Genomic DNA, 18,290 nt, shown 5'->3' on the forward strand with positions numbered 1-18,290 from the left:
TCTCTCTCTCTCTGTCCGTGCAGGCCTGCTCACTTTACTTTTTGATGTGGTCAGTCGTAGATGGGTTTTACCTCTACACGAAATGTGTGCGCCCATGAGTGCAGTCCGAGGTTAAGGTGCTTAGTTAATGGTTTCTAAATTGGGATTCAGTCGGGTTTTTTGGATGGTGAATTTAATGCACCGGCGTATCCCGGTGGTTGCCTAGTAACGCGCTAGCAGTGGGCGCCGTAGAGAGATCTCTATGGTGGGCGCTCCATTAAAACCGTTGGCGCTCCTGACCTTGGCGTCGTGAATGCGCAAAGCACACAGACTGTGCGAAGCAGGAGATAAGAGTGAAGATCTGCGCGTTTGATACCGAAACCGGAGAAATATTCCACTCACACTCACACACACGCACGAAACATATTGTTTTATGTAACTGACGGGCATAGTATGGAGGAAATCTCGAGATGGAGCGCGTCTTAGCTTGTGAATAAGCAGGTGAGTTAACCTAATGATTCTGATCTTTTTAATTCCTTTTTTCTTCTCTCCATGAGACGAATCTTTGTTCAGATTGATCACTGACATCTGGGTTGACTGTGTTCTTTAAAGCGATTGCTTTGCGATTTACCACAGTGGCTCTTTTCTGTGCTCGGTGTTTTATTTTCCCCATTTTATCCAATATTACACCGTCCTAGACCTAGATTAAACAAGCTTCCCAGTCACAACGTGAGGCGCGCACACACACACAAACACACACACACACACACACACACACACACTACAGCAGTTTGTCGATGCTACGTGGGCTGTGGCTTGGTTTTCTCTGGTCTGCATCCTTGCATTAATTTATAAAGCGGTGATCATTATGTTTGAGTGCTACCTACACCTTCCGCGGAGGATATTTTTTCACCCCTACACCAATCCCTGCTCCTCTTTATTGCCTTGCAAAATTAGGGGGATTTGGGAAATCCACTAAAACGGGTTTGATCCACACCAGTCGAATTACAAGGGCATTGGGAGCTCGGTAGCCCACTGTTGTCTGACACAGGCTCCTTCTCCAATCTTTTCATGTCAGGGGGGGCCCCGGGCTACCAGGATCCAGTCGATAAGATGTTGTTGAGATTTTTTTTATTAGTGGTGAATTGGAGTTGATTTGTGTGCCTGTCAATGATGTAGGTGTAGAGATAGTAATGGTGGGAGTGAAACATGATTACAGCAATCATTCTAATAGGTTTGTAACTAGGATCAAGTCAGTCAAATGGGAATTGAAGTATTTTGGCCTCAGGGACGCTAGGTATTCACTTAAACCACCGATGTGGCGCAGCCACATGTGTGTGTGCATAGTGCAAACAAGCCTGTTAGAGTAAAACATTATGGTTGTAAAACAGTTTCTTTTTTTTTCTTCTTTCTTTTCTTTTTTAAAAATATAACTTAGTTACTGGGTTCTGGGCATGTTGCCAGTCTAAATTGCTAAATAACTTGCGGTGTATCATACTTGACTGAGTGATAGCTCAATTTTATTACATGGCCCATTTGGTGTAAGCTATAAAGCTTTTATCCACATCTGTCCCATCGCACACCAGAAGAAGTTGGGAAAGCAGTATGCAGGCGCTTTGACTGTCTGCAGTGACGTCAGTGAAACAAAATAAGTATTTTATATGAGGTACAGCCCCAAAAGAAACCACCTCAGCTTTGCTCCGACACTTAAATTAGGACTCTGATTGAATGTCAGATGGAGAAAAACGTACCGATGGGTTGAAAGCAACACTGCAAATGTGTGATGAGGAAGGTAATGCCTCTCATTTTAAGTCCACATATTATCTCCTCGATCTCCAGCATTGCCTTTTTTTTGCTGCTTCTTAAACCAGAGACAACTAACCAAGTCTGACTAGTGATTCCCTCTGTACAGCATGTTACCGCTAATTTCATAATGGATAATGATTTCACAGCGGGTTTTGTGAAGAGAGAGAAGGCTTTTTCACCTCTAAATGGATCCAAATGATTTATTATCTGTGTCACTTTCAAACCAGGAGATGTGCCCTGATATACAGAAGAGAAAAAAAAAAGAAAAAAAATCTGCTTCTTTATCTTTCCCATTTAAATGTCGTGGGAGCTGTACATCATTGTCGTATAAAAGATAGGGGATAGAACAAGTCTTGTCCTTTTTGGCTTTTGGTGGAACATTCATAACTGTTAATTAATACAGACAAAGCTGGCCCCAGGCACAGATCTACAATATTTCTCAAATGAACCTCGGTGCTAGTGTGAGAATAAAAATGTATCTGAATTGTCTCATTGCCTGGAAATGGGAATAATGTAATGATGTTCATATTGGTTGATGCACAGCACCTGCAAAAGAAAAGGACGAGCTGCCTCTGTTTGTGTCCCTGCCAGTGTAAACAAAATGTTGCAGAGAACAAGGAAAACCGGTGCGCCACAGCTATGGTTAATTAGTGTTTATAATAGCGGGAAGAAACTGCTCCCTTTCTTATTAGTTAGGTTCATCGGGTTAAAAATGGAGCTGTTTAGCAGCAGGCTTTGACAAACCTCAGTGAAGTGCTTATCAATAATCTAAATAGGTTAACAAGCTTGCTTTTGCTTTGCCTATTGACATGCCAGTGTGAACCTGATGTTAAGCACATCACACCTACTGCTGTCCTAGACCATAAGGACTAAGATGGGATGAATTTTGTATTAGAGCATTGTTAATTGGATGAGAAACTATGCATTTTATTCTCTATAGGTCTCCATGGGGTAAGGTTACACTTTATTTTACCACTGTGCACACATGTGGTTGGGGTGGCTGTGTGTGACGCTTACACACCAGTAACTACTTATTATTAGGTACCTGGTGATTGCATTTGCAGTGAGGTACGAGATAGACTAATATGTGTTAATATGTGTTCAGTGACTTGAAGGACTAACAGGTCAAAAATCAAGGAATTCATTTTGCAGCTTCCATTGTTTTGTGCTTTGCAGTTATGCAGTTCTTCTAGGAAATGAAAACTGTAGTGGTTAAAAACTAGAAAAGGCAGTAAAAGTCCAAAAGCTAAAATAAATCATCCTGCCTTGAACTCTCCATTCACTGACTTACCATTTATGACACCTGAAAGTAGTGGAAGCAAAAAGTGCAGAGCAGTTACAGACATAAAGGCTTTTCGAAATACTCCACCCTGTGGAGAGGTTTGGGTCCCATCAGGCATGTTTGTTCTGCGAATGTTCATCACTTCCATTATGTATCATGTCAACAGCTGACAGTACTGCTTAGATGCACTGAAAGACTTAAAAAAGAAAAGAAAAGAAAAAGACTGCACTTATGATTTGGGGTTTTTGAAATAAATTAAACACTGAAACATTCCAGTCGAGTCATATTTATTCTCCGTGAGCGCGCCGTTTTTTAATCTTGCTTTGGTACTTATCAAAGATTTGTCTCTTCTGCTCTGTGTTGCTTTTACATAAGAAATTGAGTTCTTAACACCTTTTAGCTCGAGATGGTTTCGCAGCGTCACTCCAACATCACAGCAGATGGGTTTTTCAGATTTTCCCTATCGCCTCCTCCACTGATACACAAAGATCAGTATTCAGTGATTTGTGCATGAGCAAGCATAAAAAGGTTATTATCAAGCCAGTGTGTGCGTTTAGCGCTAAACTGGAGGAAGGTAATGCTTTTATTAAAAATATCATTTATGTGGATATTTTTTGTTTTTTTCACTCTTTTCACACATTTTCATGTTTTTCTGGTCTAATTTGTCAAATCCTCTCGTTTTCAGATCTGTGTTCCCTGCCATGAAAGCTGGAAGTGGGGGCGCTCGATACCTGGTTGAGGTGTATTCGGATTTTATAACTGTCAGATCTAAAGGCGCAGTGAGTGATGTCTGGTTGACAGGGTCAGTGCAGAAGGACTGAATAGACACTAAAGTGTGCATTTGTGTTGTGCAAGGGCACCATCTTGCCCAGACCATGTGGCTGGCTACATTTAGAGACCATCTGTTGCCTGCACACCTGCTACATCGGCAAGGGACTGTAACCATCACCCATTGTGCTCTTCTTTGGTGGATATTATGTTCCTGCTGGTCACTGACCAGGGCAACGAGCCAGAAATTTTACCCAACTGTGACCACCCAGTATGGGAAACTGCGCGGCCTCAGGGTTCCTGTGCCCAGTGAGGTCCTCAGGCCAGTAGATCAGTATCTCGGGGTCCCCTATGCTGCCCCACCTCTGGGCGAGAAGCGTTTCATGCCCCCTGATCAGCCCTCCTCCTGGTCAGGTATCAAGAACGCTACCCACTTCATGCCCGTCTGCCCTCAGAACATCCACAACACTGTGCCAGAGATTATGATGCCAATATGGTTCACCTATAACCTGGACACAGTGGCCACATACATTCAGGATCAGAGCGAGGACTGCCTGTATCTAAACATCTACGCTCCAACAGACGATGGTGAGTTGGTGTGGTAAAAAGGACAGCGATGGCGTTCCACGTCCATTGATCACTGTTTATCGTGGCCCTGATGTTGTGCTGTGATCATCATAAAGCATGCGTGTAACCAATATCCATGCCACTGCTGCTAGCAAGGGCTGATTTACTGCCCAGTGCAATGTCATCATTGTCCGACATGTTGCTGTCACATTAGGGGTAATGATTTGGTAGGCAACTAAAGAGTTTTCCCTGATGCCACTTAATTGATCCTCTGCATACCTAAACATAGACAGACTGAGGCATGTGCATGTTCTCCCAGCAACAGATATCGAGTGAAGTACTTCAGAGCCAAGGTGTTGTTCAAGCACTGGTCCCCCCTTTAACTAAATGAGATTTTTGGTATTTTTTAAAATAACAAGCCTACAGCACCAGTGGAAATTACAGCAGTGCTAGTAAAAGTAAAAGTGCTAGCTTTCCATGTTTTCTAAAACTTCTTTAAAATTACCAAATCACTGCTTTGCTCCGACAGCATGTCTGCTGGGGGCTAATTAGTGAGGTACAGGAGTCAACCGTCTATCGCATGCTGAATCCCCTCCTATTCTTCTAACTAATAGAAGTGTGAAATGAACCAGCGAGGAAACATTTTGAGTGAATCTGCAAATTAGCAGCACAGTGTAACACCACGGTAATGCTGCGTGTTCCCTAAATCAAATGTTGACAAACAGAGGTCTTTAATTCAGGTTACTTCAATTAGGTTTTGGTTTCTTACAGTTAGAGCTTCCCTCCAGAGTATTTGACATAAGGGGGGGGGGGGGGGGGGGGGGCTGAAAGTTTAGCCGTGTTCAACTTGTAAGATGCCACGCTTTGACTGGCTTTTCTCTGGTAGCATAGCAACAACAGATAAACAGCCTCCTTGAGAGGTAGCAGTCCAAAATGGTGTAGCCCCACAGCCCCTCGAATGAGTTCCTCCAACAGGCCTACTCATCTGGCCACAAACAGGTTAAATAACACATTATTTCAGAGAAACATTGCCCTTTTCTTCTATACATTTTTCTCTCTTCAGACTTGTTCATTGTTTATTTAAAAGGCACCTGGGGCATGCTCTGACTTTATTACCTGTTTCACTGATGTGAAACCCCTTTTTCACTTACCTCCAGTGGTCTATCTCGTCCTGTCACATTACACAGGCTGTTTCTGAATATTGCACTATTCACAGTTTTATCACTATTCACCAAAACACTATATACCTTATATTCCACTCCCTTTGCAAAGAATCAACGTGACACTTTGTCTAAATATAGAGAGAAGGATGAACCAAGATACGTGCATCCTTCGCTGTCACAGTTACTGAAGCGTTCAAAGGCAACAGCATGTGTATGTGCATGTGTGCGTACTTACAAAAGATTTAACGGGTAATACCAATTTGTTAAAACCTGAATTATAAACAGTAATCATTTTGTGTCATAATGTTAGCGTCTTAACACTAACATTATACCTAACTTCATCTACCTTTTTTGTACCGAGGAAAGTCTGGACCGACAGTATATTATTTAAGAGGCACAGTCAACCATGCTATTTTGAATTCTGTACTTCTTTTTTTTTTTTTCTTATGTGAATCCCAGGGAGCCAACACAAGAAAAAAGGGGCGGCTGAGATACATATATCTGAAGGTATTTTTAAGAGCTCAAAGTCTTGATGCATGGATTCTTTTAGTTTCATGAAGATCTTACACTCCTTTGTTTTGACTTTCCTAAAGAACTGCGGGGGTTTCTTTTTATTTGAAGAGGAATAAGAAAAATGTTATCCAGTTTATGATTACATAAGTTTCCTGTTAGTGCATCTCGGTCTTGTACTGAACACAGTTGCAATCCTTTCAGTAAGTGCTATATCTCTATTTTCATGCACATTGATCCAGAGATTGCATTATTACTTATCTGTCTTATAGTCCTTTGTAAAGACAGTCATTCGTCAATATAATAAATTGGCCCCAAAACATGAAATATAGATTTTCTGTTCATAGCGAAAACAGAGGACTGTTTCCTTCTTAGCTCATACTAATAAATAGAAAGAGCTCAGAGTAGTGTGACACCTTCCACTTCATATCTATAAAGTTAGGTCTAAACATAGACAGTCTCAAATTTGTGGGTTTTTAATATTGCTTACGCATGCATGTTATACATAATGCTTGCTCCGGCACCTCACATGCACTATAGAAACTGTGGTTAATTATTTATTATTCATACACACGTGTCAGAGCATATTTGCCATTTGTCATTACAGCTTCCACACCACAGGCCTCCCACCCTAGCTTGCTTCTGAGCACATTTTCTAAGCAGTCTTTTCCCATACCTCATACTGAAGTGGTTGGGCCATAAAGTTTTAGTAACAGTTCTCCTTTAAGTCTACATTTCACTGCTGTTCCACCCCCACCTCTGCAGGTGTTTGCCTAGCATCTGTGTGTGTGTGTGTGTGTGTGTGTGCGTCGATGTTGCAGATATAAGGGACTCCGAAGCACGGCCCGTGATGGTCTACATCCATGGAGGCTCCTACATGGAGGGCACCGGCAACATGATGGACGGCAGCGTTTTGGCCAGTTATGGAAATGTTGTTGTCGTCACGCTCAACTACAGAATCGGAATACTAGGTGCGGTACATTTTAATGGCATTTCAAACAACACATTTAGTCCTGCTTGAACTTGGGAGAATAAACTGTCACCGCTGTCATTAGCGTCAACTGTGCTGCTGTCATTACCGTATAAAATGTAGTACAGACATGAGAGAAAACTATAGTGGAAAGCTGTACAAGGAAATATAGCTTCCTGAGATCTGGGTAGCATAGTGTAGCTTGGTCTGCATACAAATGTTGTCTTCAGAGGAAAAGCTATGCAAACACTTATCATGCCATGTCCTTGTTTCACACAATCTGTTTTATACCCACTCTGAAAACACAATTTATCTTCTTTTAGATGGATTTATCTAATCTGTACAAGATTATCAGCCTTTCTTCGAAGTAAAACAATTTAAATGCACCATTCGCAGGCACTTACAAGGTCGAGAGCCCCCCCACACCCTCCACCCTGTGTTTAATATTCAAAACAGTAAGGTGTTTGGATGAGACTTGACAAGCGGATCAGTAACAAGAGCAAGTGTAAGAGCAACGGTGACCTCGCTGTAGTTTAATGACATTTTTTTCTGGAAATAAAAGGTTTATTTACATTACATTAAACGTTATGAAGTCACTCTTATGAGGAGAGCATTGAAATTTCACGAGCAGCGGAGCCTGGATCGCTTGGTAAGGGGCGCTGCTGCTTGGAAGACTATTACAAGGAGTCGGCTAAGGTAGTGGAACGCTGTGGGAGAGAGCAAAGGCATATTTACACCTGAGGGGGAATGGTGTCAGTTCATTCAGACTCCCCGCTGGGCTACAGCTTTAGATCAAAGCTGTGACATATTTGGTCGAGCTCTTCTTCATCACTGGCTCTGTTGTCTCTCTGTATACACCAGGCTTCCTCAGTACCGGTGACCAGGCAGCAAAAGGAAACTACGGACTCCTGGACCAGATTCAAGCCCTACGCTGGATAAGTAAAAATATCGGGTACTTTGGAGGAGACCCCAGTCGCATCACGGTTTTTGGATCTGGAATTGGTGCTTCCTGCGTCAGTTTGCTGACTCTATCCCACCACTCAGAGGGTAGGAATCTGCAATCACTGTTTTTGAAGTTGTCTCTCACTTTGATGTGGTGTTAATCCCTGCTGTTTGGGCTATAACTAATGCAAAAATTCAGCACCAGGCGGGGGGCAGTTTTAGAGTTTTGTTCTCCAAATGAAGCTCCAAATGCTCTGGCAGGGAGATGAAGTGTTATGATATGGGAGTAGGGTAAAGGGGGTATTCGTTAAGTAAGTGATTGCTTTTGTTCCCCTCTACTCAATCTAATCAGGCTAAAAGCTCTGCCTCTTAAAACGTGAAGCTCTTAAAGAAGCCTACTGGCATTATAAAGTTTTCAGCATGTCTTCGAGTTCACCTGTGACCATCAGTTTTTACCATTCCAACTCATTTATATTTCAGTCTCTCGGCGTGATGTTTGTTTACCCTTGTGTGCCTACCTGCAGCGTCCGAAAATGATTTAAAAATACCAACGATGTTGTGTGTTTGTCGTCCGTCATTGCAAAACCTTGAGCGAAGACATTGTTTACCAAAGACAAGGTTGGCATGAGAATGAAGCAGTCCGAATTCTTAAGATATTCTCATTAAAAACTGATAAACCCCTCCTCCACGGCTCTGGCTCTCTCTCTGGCTCTCTCTCTCTCTCTCTCTCACTCACACACTCACTCACACACACACACACACACACACACACACACACACACACACACACACACACACACACAACTGCTGCATTAGTGTTGTAATTGAAAATATACTTTAAACCAAATTATTTCATATATTTTGAACAGTGTAAGACACTTTGATTTTAATTGAGCTTTACAGCTTTACATTTACATTTTTACACTCGGTAAAAAGAAAACTAGGTAACAATAAAACATGCTGTTTGATTTACAGTCATCCAAAGCTCCTTGCAAGAATCAAAGATGTGTATTTCAATATGGGTGGCCTGCTGGGAGTTGAACATCTTATCTTTGCTGTATTATTGCCCTGGTTCTCCCATTGATGCTGGCCAAAATCACGAGAAGGACAGAAATTGTGTGTTTTCATCTATGCGAGGACAGGGAGACTGCGGGAGCCGTCCTTTGTGAGGTTTGTATTGAATGTCCTAGCTTGGCTGCAGCAAATGCACAAAGACCTCCGGCTGTCTTTGAAGTAGACTAGCTAGCTGCTGCCCTAAAAAATTGAAATAAATGACAGCAAAGGAAGGAGAAAGTGACACTGCCCCTGCACTGCTTTTCCAGCGAACGCTCTTCCTTAACCCCAGCAGAGTATTTCTGAGTTGATACATATCACTTGTCATTTTTAGGTGCTAGAAACAAAATCCCTAGAGACAGAGGTGACGCACTGCATATAAACAATTCAACAGAGCAGCGTGTTTACTGTATCAACACTGAAGGATCAGGGTAACTGCATATTCAGCTCTCTGCACACACACCCCTGCACCACAGAGTTGGCACCAGCAAGCTACGTGTATGCTAAGCAGCTTGTTAGCAGGACGCCAATAACGTTGCTGCAATTACAGTAGCTCTGTGCATGACCAGTGTAAGGAAAACTGGAACCTCCTCACTGAAAATTGAGCCGAGTTGAAATTGGTTTGATGTGCATTCCCTGTCATCTGCATATAGAGAAGACGCCACATGAGACAAATTAGAAATCAGCCGAGAAAAGAATGGATTTTCTTTTTGGCGTTTTTCATATTCTCAGAAGAAGAAGCAACATTCCTCTTTACTAATTTATTTCTTCTACCCGCTGCTTTACTTAGCGGCGTCTCATCTGCTCAACTCGCCAGCCTTATCATTCTTTGTATTTCTAATCTTCCTGATTAATAATCAAAGTACGTCACATGTGGCCTTGTTTCATCTTGTTGCCACAAGAAGCAACGGGCAGCCAGCCTCAGATTTAGTTATGAATACCAATTAATGCAACGTGAATCATGTATTTGCTCCTGGCAGTCAGGAATGCTGTTAATAAATATGATTTTGCTGGTTAACCTATGTTCTCTGTGCCTTTGTCCTGTGTGTTTTTGTTCTGAATTTTGTCTCCCAAGGTCTGTTCCACAGAGCCATCATCCAGAGTGGTTCAGCGCTGTCCAGCTGGGCTGTCAACTACCAGCCAGTCAAGTACACTCGCATGCTTGCTGAGAGGGTTGGCTGCAATGTGTTGGACACAGTAGACATGGTGTCCTGCCTGCAGAAGAAAAGTGCTAAAGAGCTGGTTGAGCAAGACATCCAGGCTGCCCGTTACCGCGTGGCTTTTGGCCCTGTCATCGATGGTGATGTCATCCCAGATGACCCAGAGATCCTGATGGAGCAGGGCGAGTTCCTTAACTATGATATAATGCTGGGTGTTAATCAGGGAGAGGGCCTGCGCTTTGTGGAGAATGTGATGGACCTGGAAGACGGTGTGTCTGGCAGCGACTTTGACTTTGCTGTGTCCGACTTTGTGGACAGTTTGTATGGCTACCCAGAAGGGAAGGACACACTGAGGGAGACAATCAAATTCATGTACACAGACTGGGCTGACAAGGACAACCCAGAGACTAGGAGGAAGACCCTGGTGGCCCTCTTCACTGACCACCAGTGGGTGGAGCCCTCGGTGGTAACGGCTGACCTACACGCCCGCTACGGCTCGCCCACCTACTTCTACGCCTTCTACCACCACTGCCAGAGCCTTATGAAGCCAGTGTGGTCAGACTCAGCGCATGGAGATGAGGTGCCTTATGTATTTGGCATCCCCATGGTGGGCCCAACTGATCTGTTCCCCTGTAATTTCTCCAGGAACGATATCATGCTCAGCGCTGTGGTTATGACTTATTGGACCAACTTTGCGAAAAGTGGGTGAGTAACAGTGGATTCAGCAAAAAGTAAAGTAATAAGAATGTGACTCATTTACACATTCGTTGAAATGCATTAAATTGCCATTCATTCTAATTTCATATTCCTGACTTGGCTTAGAAATGATTGTGAAATAACATAACTGTCCCTAAATTGTGCCTTAGTTTTTATTGCTTTGCATCAATTCCTGACATTAAAAAGATTTTAATTTAGACAACTTATTGTGCAATAGGTCTCCTTACCTTTGCTGCAACTGGTTTGACCTCATTAAAAATGTTTTAAAAACAGTTTAACTCTGCACCCATACGTGTGAACTTAATTGCTTCCCTGCATACATAATGCCAGATCCTAATAAAAATCAGACATCAGTCCAGCACAGTCATATCAGCTGACAAAACTGAGTGTATCTATTTAGTCTCTTTTTTAAACAGTCAAAGTCTTGTTTAGCTATCTCTAAAACCTGGTGTAATGCACATAACACAGTTTCATCACTTTGGGCAGCTGTCCGAAAGGTAAGGGCTAATAAAATTTACAGCTTCATTCGCATAAATGTTTAAAGCAGTTCATTGGTGTTTAACAAAAAGGTTACACTGAAGAGAAAGTTTGAAGACACAGTTTAGATGTGCTCTATAAATTTAAGGCCAGCTTTAGTGAGTTGTGTTTTTTGATAGGAGTGACTCACTTTGTCACTACGGAAATACGTCGACTTGTATTACAGATAAATGCTGGTAATAAATAAGTGTTTAGAGACGAACTCTTATTTTTCACTCAGGATCTGTCTTTCCTTCTGGCAGATTAGCTTTTTTTTAAATCGATTTTACAAGGAGGCAAAAAAAATGCAGCCGATTCATCTATATATCTGTCTTCAATTTTCAGCGATTGTGAGTTTATTTTGCCCAAAACAAGCAAAGATCAAATTGCACTAACTGAAAGGCTTCCAGTAGGATGTGGAGTTGGAGTGGAGCTCTGCACCTTTTTTTCTGACAGCTTTGTTTTTCAATTCATCATACCAAGGCAAAGATTTACTAAGTGTGTTTGAAGATAAAAGACATCTAAGTGAGTTGTGGTGGAGGGCTCCCCTGCTGCATGCCAGAGTCTTCCTTCATTTTGAATGCACAACTGCAATGAATCTTTGTGGGTGATGGCCCTAGTGGTTGGCAGATATGCAGCACTGATCACTATAGGCTGCTGTTTCAGTGTGTGGGGGATGAGGGGATGCTGAGCTCTTGAGGAGAGTTTGTGATATTACATTGTGTTGACCTGTTGTTTTGCTTATATATTGATAAGGTTTCTCTCCTCTTTCTGTATTGCATTTCATTGGAAAAGCTATCTTTCCTTGTATATTTGGAAGGGCAAAATTTATGGACTTGACTTGTGGGCCTGAGCAATGAGGTTAATGTCATTTTCACCAGAGGGGGCAGTTTTACCAGACTTTTTTTAAGTACAAGAAAAGAGGTTTTGTTAAAAAAAAAAAAAATCTTGTAAAAGCACCAAGAGTACCAATTCAACTTCTTTAATCAAGTAAAAGTGAAAAAGTACATGCTGTGAAATGTACCAAACGAACTGAATCTCATGTTATATTAATTGCATCATAAAATAATATTAATACATAGGAATAGAAAGTCCATTTCAACTTAAATTGTAATTCTGATGATTGCACTCGGCTTGAATTCCTGTTATGCAGAACAGAAGCAGAGGACAAACAAAGGGAATAAATAAAACCAGCTCTGTTTGCATTTGCCTTCAACTGCAGACTTTGCCTCAACGGCTAAACAGGAAAATGTGTATAGTCAGTGAGATTTGGCATGTGTGTGAACCCTAAGCTTGTGGTGGTGCGGTGGGGAAAGAATCACTTAGAACTAAGATAGAATAATTTCTGTTGTGAGCTCCATTTTTTTGTATACAGGCTTTGATCAGCTGACCTGTGTAGCTGCTCTGAATTCAACAAGATATAAGCAGATGCTTTTGCATAAACTGATTTCCAAAGCCTAGACAGTATAAAGCTAAGGTAGGATTCATTGAGTGAATCTAAACAGCACGATCACCCTCAATCTACTGATGTAATCTTACATTGACCATGAACACCACAGCCGCTCATGCACCAGTCCAACAAAGTACAACATTATAAACTTCACTACACTACTGCAAACCTGCATGCCCTTCACAAAATTGCAACCTTTTATGTAACCTTTTAATAGCGAAATGTTAGTATAAAAGAAATTTGAATGTTACGTATAAGCATCAATTTCAAATCTTAACGAACAGACCTTACCCTTAAAAATAATCAATAATAACCCTAAAAAATAAACCTGTTCTTTTTCTTACATCTTTCTCCATTTCTAAGTGAAGTTATCTCACTTTCTTTGCTCTCTCTGAGGAACAAAAACAACAACTATTAATCTCTTAAAAAAACTTTAATCTCTTTGTGTATGGTTAGCGCCGGTGATTGACACACCGGTAGGGTTGTCTTTTATGTTTTTTGTTCCCTCCATTTAGATTCAGCCTGATGTTTGAAGGTGCTCAGTGACAGCATATAATAACTCCCCTCAAATGGCTAAAGTAAAAGTTTAAGTAATGAGCCTGTTTAAAAATGTAAGGAGCAGAAAGGAGAGTTGTTTGTGATAAAGATAGGGAGTAAAAGTAAAAAGATGCCAAAAAAATACCTAAGTAGAAATTCCTGCAAATTCTTCTTAAGTTTAAGAATAGTAACTGTAACAACCAAATACTTTGCACTTCCCTCCTGTTATTAAAACAGTAGTGATGTAGATATTTTCAATAGTGATGCCCATTGATGTTAGGGCAAATATAAGCCAAATCACATATTTAAAAAATCTCATGTTCATTGAATTAGGATTGAAGAGGATTGTGCTAAAAGTTAATATATATTGAAATTAATTTCCCTCCAAGGCTAAAATTTACCTATGATGTCTTCATAGGGATCCTAACAAGCCAGTGCCACAGGACACCAAGTTCATCCACACCAAGGCCAACCGCTTTGAGGAGGTAGCCTGGTCCAAGTATGACCCCTACGACCAGCTGTACTTGCACATTGGCCTGAAGCCTCGTATCCGTGACCATTACCGTGCAACCAAAGTAGCCTTCTGGAAACACCTGGTGCCCCATCTCTACAACCTCCATGACATGTTCCATTACTCCTCCACCACCACCAAGGTCACACCACTGGATCCCACCCAGTCCAATGGCAAGAGGTCTGGGGGTACTGGACGCCCGCCTTTATCCACTGCCCACAGTAGCGGAGAAGGAGGGAGAGAGATGGGTCCTCTGATCATGCCAAACCCGAGAGATTACTCCACAGAGCTCAGTGTCACTATTGCTGTCGGGGCGTCACTGCTGTTCCTCAACGTTCTGGCCTTTGCTGCTCTGTACTACCGCAAGGACAAGCGCAGCCGCCAGGACACTTCACAGCAGCCCAGTCCGCAGCGCGAAAGCAAAGGCAATAATGCAAGCCACACCACAACAGTAGACGAGACCTTGTCATCCCAGCAAAGGAACCAGTGCGAGGCCCTTCACAATCCTCTCCACGTCTCGCCCAGTTTGGACTATACGCTCAGTCAGCGCCGCTCCCCTGACGACATCCCTCTGATGACCCCCAACAACATCACCATGATCCCCAACTCCCTAATGGGCCTTTCCAACATGAGTCCATACAGCACCTTTCCCGCTGGCTACAGCTCTGCAGGCCTGCCCAGCACCCACTCTACCACAAGGGTATAACCTGGCAGCCAGAAAGAGATGAGAAATGTGACATAGATGAAAAATGGAAATGTAAAGCTGTATTTAGGATGTGTAGGTAAAATAGGATTTAATATGTATGTTCTGTCTTTTTCCAAAGGTGTACAACCGCGAACATCCTGCCTTTGCTTTCTCATAATAGGAAGTCTAACTGCAGAGTCATTTTATAATAATCATTTTCAAAGGCAGTCGAAAAGAAAAAGTGCATTTCATTTTCCACTTTGGCTTTTTTGGAACTTTACCTAGCAAGAACTTAGTATAATGTTTGTACAGTTGGATTTGTATGGGAAGTTTTTCTTACTCTGTGATATCTATTTTGATCTCGTGGAACAAAGTGACATTACAACTCATGGTGGACAGAGATGAGATCTGGGAGAAGCATAAAAGCAGTATTATTATTACTATTATCAAGCTATTTTATACATATTTCTCATGGTACATTGCTTATTATGAAAATGTATTTTTACTGTAATTACTTTAAATGCCTTGTACAGCACATCGCTTACATGAGGAATTACTGTGGAGTCATGCCAACAATGGATTGAAGTTTTACTGGTCACATGTGTTAAAACTGTCCAATTTACCCAAAATATTTCTATCTGGTAGTGCAAATTATAGCACTGTGTGTGTGTGTGGGGGGGGGGGGGCTTGGTTTGTGAGAGTGTGGTGCGAGTGTGTGGCTGACAGCTGCAGTACAAAAATGTAAATTAGGCACTGGTTGAAATTAACCATTGGGTTTTGCATATGTAGTATTGTGTAATTTATTGTAGTCTATTTGAGTAACCTTGCTATGTTATTGTTTTATGTGCTTTTCAATTTTTGCTTAGTACATCGTAGCAATAGATCTTCTGCTTCACTATAAAGAGAAAATTGCTTAAGATGTGTTTTTCCTACTCTAACCAAACTCATGGTTCTTTTGGCTTGGCTTGTTTGTACAGAATAAACTTAGACCAACATTTTATTTGTCGTTTGTTTATGAAAAGCCTACTGTAAGGTCTTCAGAGAGATGACTGTAATTACATTGTAACTGTATGTATACCAATTCAGTTATTCACATTTAAAAAGCAGTTTTATGAAACTTGCAGAATATTGCTCCCTCTCCAAGTGGTTTGGACCCCTTGTCAAGCTAAACCCAGGGGTCTTTCTGTACTGAATGGACACGATGGACCTCAAGCTTTGCGATTTGAGTTCTTTGAACCTATAAAATTGTTTACTGGTAATCTAAATGAGATGGCTATTAAAAGATTTTTGGAACTAAAGATGAGTCTTGTCCGAATCTGGGATTTGAACACAATTTATAGGGAAAAAGCAGGTATAATGACAACTTATAAATCGTATATGTCAAGAAAGGTAGTCCTAAGCTGTATAATATCTAGGTCATGATTAGCCTTAGAGATGCAGTTACAGGGGAACTGTGCTGCATTTACACTGTTACACTGTTCCTGGAGTGTTTTTTAAAACCTTGGTAAGCCGCTAAAAAAAATTCATGTAAGATATTTGAAAATCTGGGGATAAAGAAGTGAGATCAACAGACCTCTGTAACTGGCTTCTCTTCTTTGCTTGAGGCTAGCAGCTGGATGCTGCATCAGCTGACACTATTTCAGCACACCTAACTCTCCAGCTGAAGTGTTTTCTGATGAGTTGCAAAAAAGATGTCTCCAGTTCAGTTATAATTTGGATTTTAAAGTCCAGTATTGTTAAATAGTTTGAATGTGAGGCTGAATAAGTGGAATCTCGATTATTTCCAGTGAAGTAATTTAAAAGATGTGAGGTTAATTTAGGTTTAGATAAGGCTTGGGGTTAAAATTAGACTATCTATGTTGATTTGTTCTCTCTAAAGCATTACTAGGTCAGTAACTTATATATGCTATGTTGGTTATCTTTTCCGAGTGTAATAGATAATATAATGGGTTGGCCTAGCGTCTGGGTCTGAAAAGTGAAACCACCACAGATATCCCTTAAAACTACAATCTTTCTAATAACCAGTGGGGCCAATACTTGTGTCTGTGAAAACACTTCCAGCCCTATAGAGGTCTATGAGAAAACAGCCTTTAGCTTTGACATATGTAATAACTCCTACTGAGTTTTTGGGTTCACTCACTTGTTTTGACTCTAATTGAATAAAACATTATTTCCATTTTGCTCCGTTTTGCATTCCAAGTGTCTGTTCAATTTAATTCAGTGTTATTTATATAGCGCCAAATCACAAAAACTGTTGTCTCAATGTGCTTTATATTGTAAAGGTGCTACAATACTAAAGAGAAAATCACAAAAATCAGACAATCCAATTATGAGCAAACACTTAGTGTTGGTGGGAAGGAAAAACTCCCTCTCAACAGGAAGAAATCTCTGGCAGATCCAGCCTCAGGGAGGGGCAGCCATCTGCTGTGAACGGTTGGGGGTGTGAGGCGACAGGACAAGAGAAACACTGTGGAAAAGAGCCACACATTAATGACTAATTAAAGGAGAAAGGAGAGATTCTTAGAAAGAAGAGATCCTCGGAAAGAAAAATCTCTCCATACACCACAGTGGAGACACAAACCATGCCATGGTGTCTAAGTCCATCTATGTCCAATCTATGAATCAGAATCAGATTGCCTTTTATTGTCATTGCAATATCTAATACAAGAAATTAAGGCGATAGATAGATATTTCTGCCAACAAAGACATTCACACAAAAAAACTGTTTTTACACAGTGAACCAAACCCTTTCAGGAGAAGACAATAAATATTTATGAATATGAATGAGTCCAATTGCCTCACAATAATAATGTTTAATTTAGAACAATGTTTACACATAGAGAAAAACTCATGTTGGACATGTAGGATCTAAGCAGGTCAAACAGCAAGTGACCTGGTGGAAGGTTTCTTTAGTGATCCTGAAGGCTCTTGAGAGGTATCTCTCTCTTGCAGTCTCTTCCATAGAGGGGATACAGCCAGTGATCTTTTGTACTTTCTTTGGATAGCCTTTTTAATGTCCTGCACTGCGGGAGGCCTGGTGAGATTGTTGGAAATAAAGGTCCCAAAAAATTTAAAAACATGGACCCTCTCAATAGAGTCTCCACTGATGACCGAGCGAGCCTCTGCTCTTCGTGATGTCTATGATTTATTTTGTTTTCTTTTGCAAGATTGTTTGCTGAACACCACATGACCAGTTGATGGACCTCAGCCCTGTAGAGAGAGTCATCTGCCGCTCATATGAGTCCCACTAGTGTGGTGACATTAGCAAATTTAATAATGGTTTTAATGGGATGGACTGAGGTGCAGTGTTTGGTAGGAGAGGAAAGACTAAACTCAGCCAGCTTCTTGATCAGGCTCTATGGCGTGATGCTGTTAATGTTGAGTTATAGTCAACATAGAGCATCCTCACATGTTTTGATTCATTTGATGATTCAAGGTGGAGTGGAGAGCTGTCGCAATGGCATCCTCTGTGGATTTGTTCACTTTGTAAGCATAGTGATGTGGGTCAAGAGTCAGTGGAAGACAGGCTTTGATGTGATTTGATACCAGCCCTTCAAAGCACTTCAGGATTGTAGATGTTAGGGCAACAGGTCTCCCTGTAGTCAGTGAGGGAGTCAGAAGCTTTCCTTGACACTGGATTGATGACAGATGACTTCAAGCAAGGTGGGATAATG

At 41.4% G+C, this 18,290-nt stretch overlaps 1 protein-coding gene across 2 annotated transcripts; it reads left to right on the top strand.

Moving 5' to 3' along the window:
* The first annotated feature begins 206 nt into the window (after nt 1-206).
* Nucleotides 207-15,914, top strand: nlgn3b (neuroligin 3b). Of its 2 annotated transcripts, XM_085288669.1 has the most exons (7): nt 207-480; nt 3,753-4,423; nt 6,025-6,072; nt 6,897-7,046; nt 7,907-8,092; nt 10,116-10,905; nt 13,839-15,914. In XM_085288669.1, exons 2-7 carry the CDS (start codon nt 3,943-3,945, stop codon nt 14,635-14,637), a joined length of 2,454 nt encoding a protein of 817 aa, XP_085144795.1. In that variant the 5' UTR covers nt 207-480; nt 3,753-3,942; the 3' UTR covers nt 14,638-15,914. The 2 variants fall into 2 exon arrangements, with proteins under 2 accessions (XP_085144795.1, XP_085144797.1); XM_085288671.1 differs by lacking the exon at nt 6,025-6,072.
* The last annotated feature ends 2,376 nt before the right edge of the window (nt 15,915-18,290 follow it).

This window comes from Mchenga conophoros, linkage group LG10 (assembly GCF_057382185.1).
Source record: "Mchenga conophoros isolate Kocher_MC1m ecotype Shallow Benthic linkage group LG10, M_conophoros_male_GT1.1, whole genome shotgun sequence".
NCBI lineage: Eukaryota > Metazoa > Chordata > Actinopteri > Cichliformes > Cichlidae > Mchenga > Mchenga conophoros.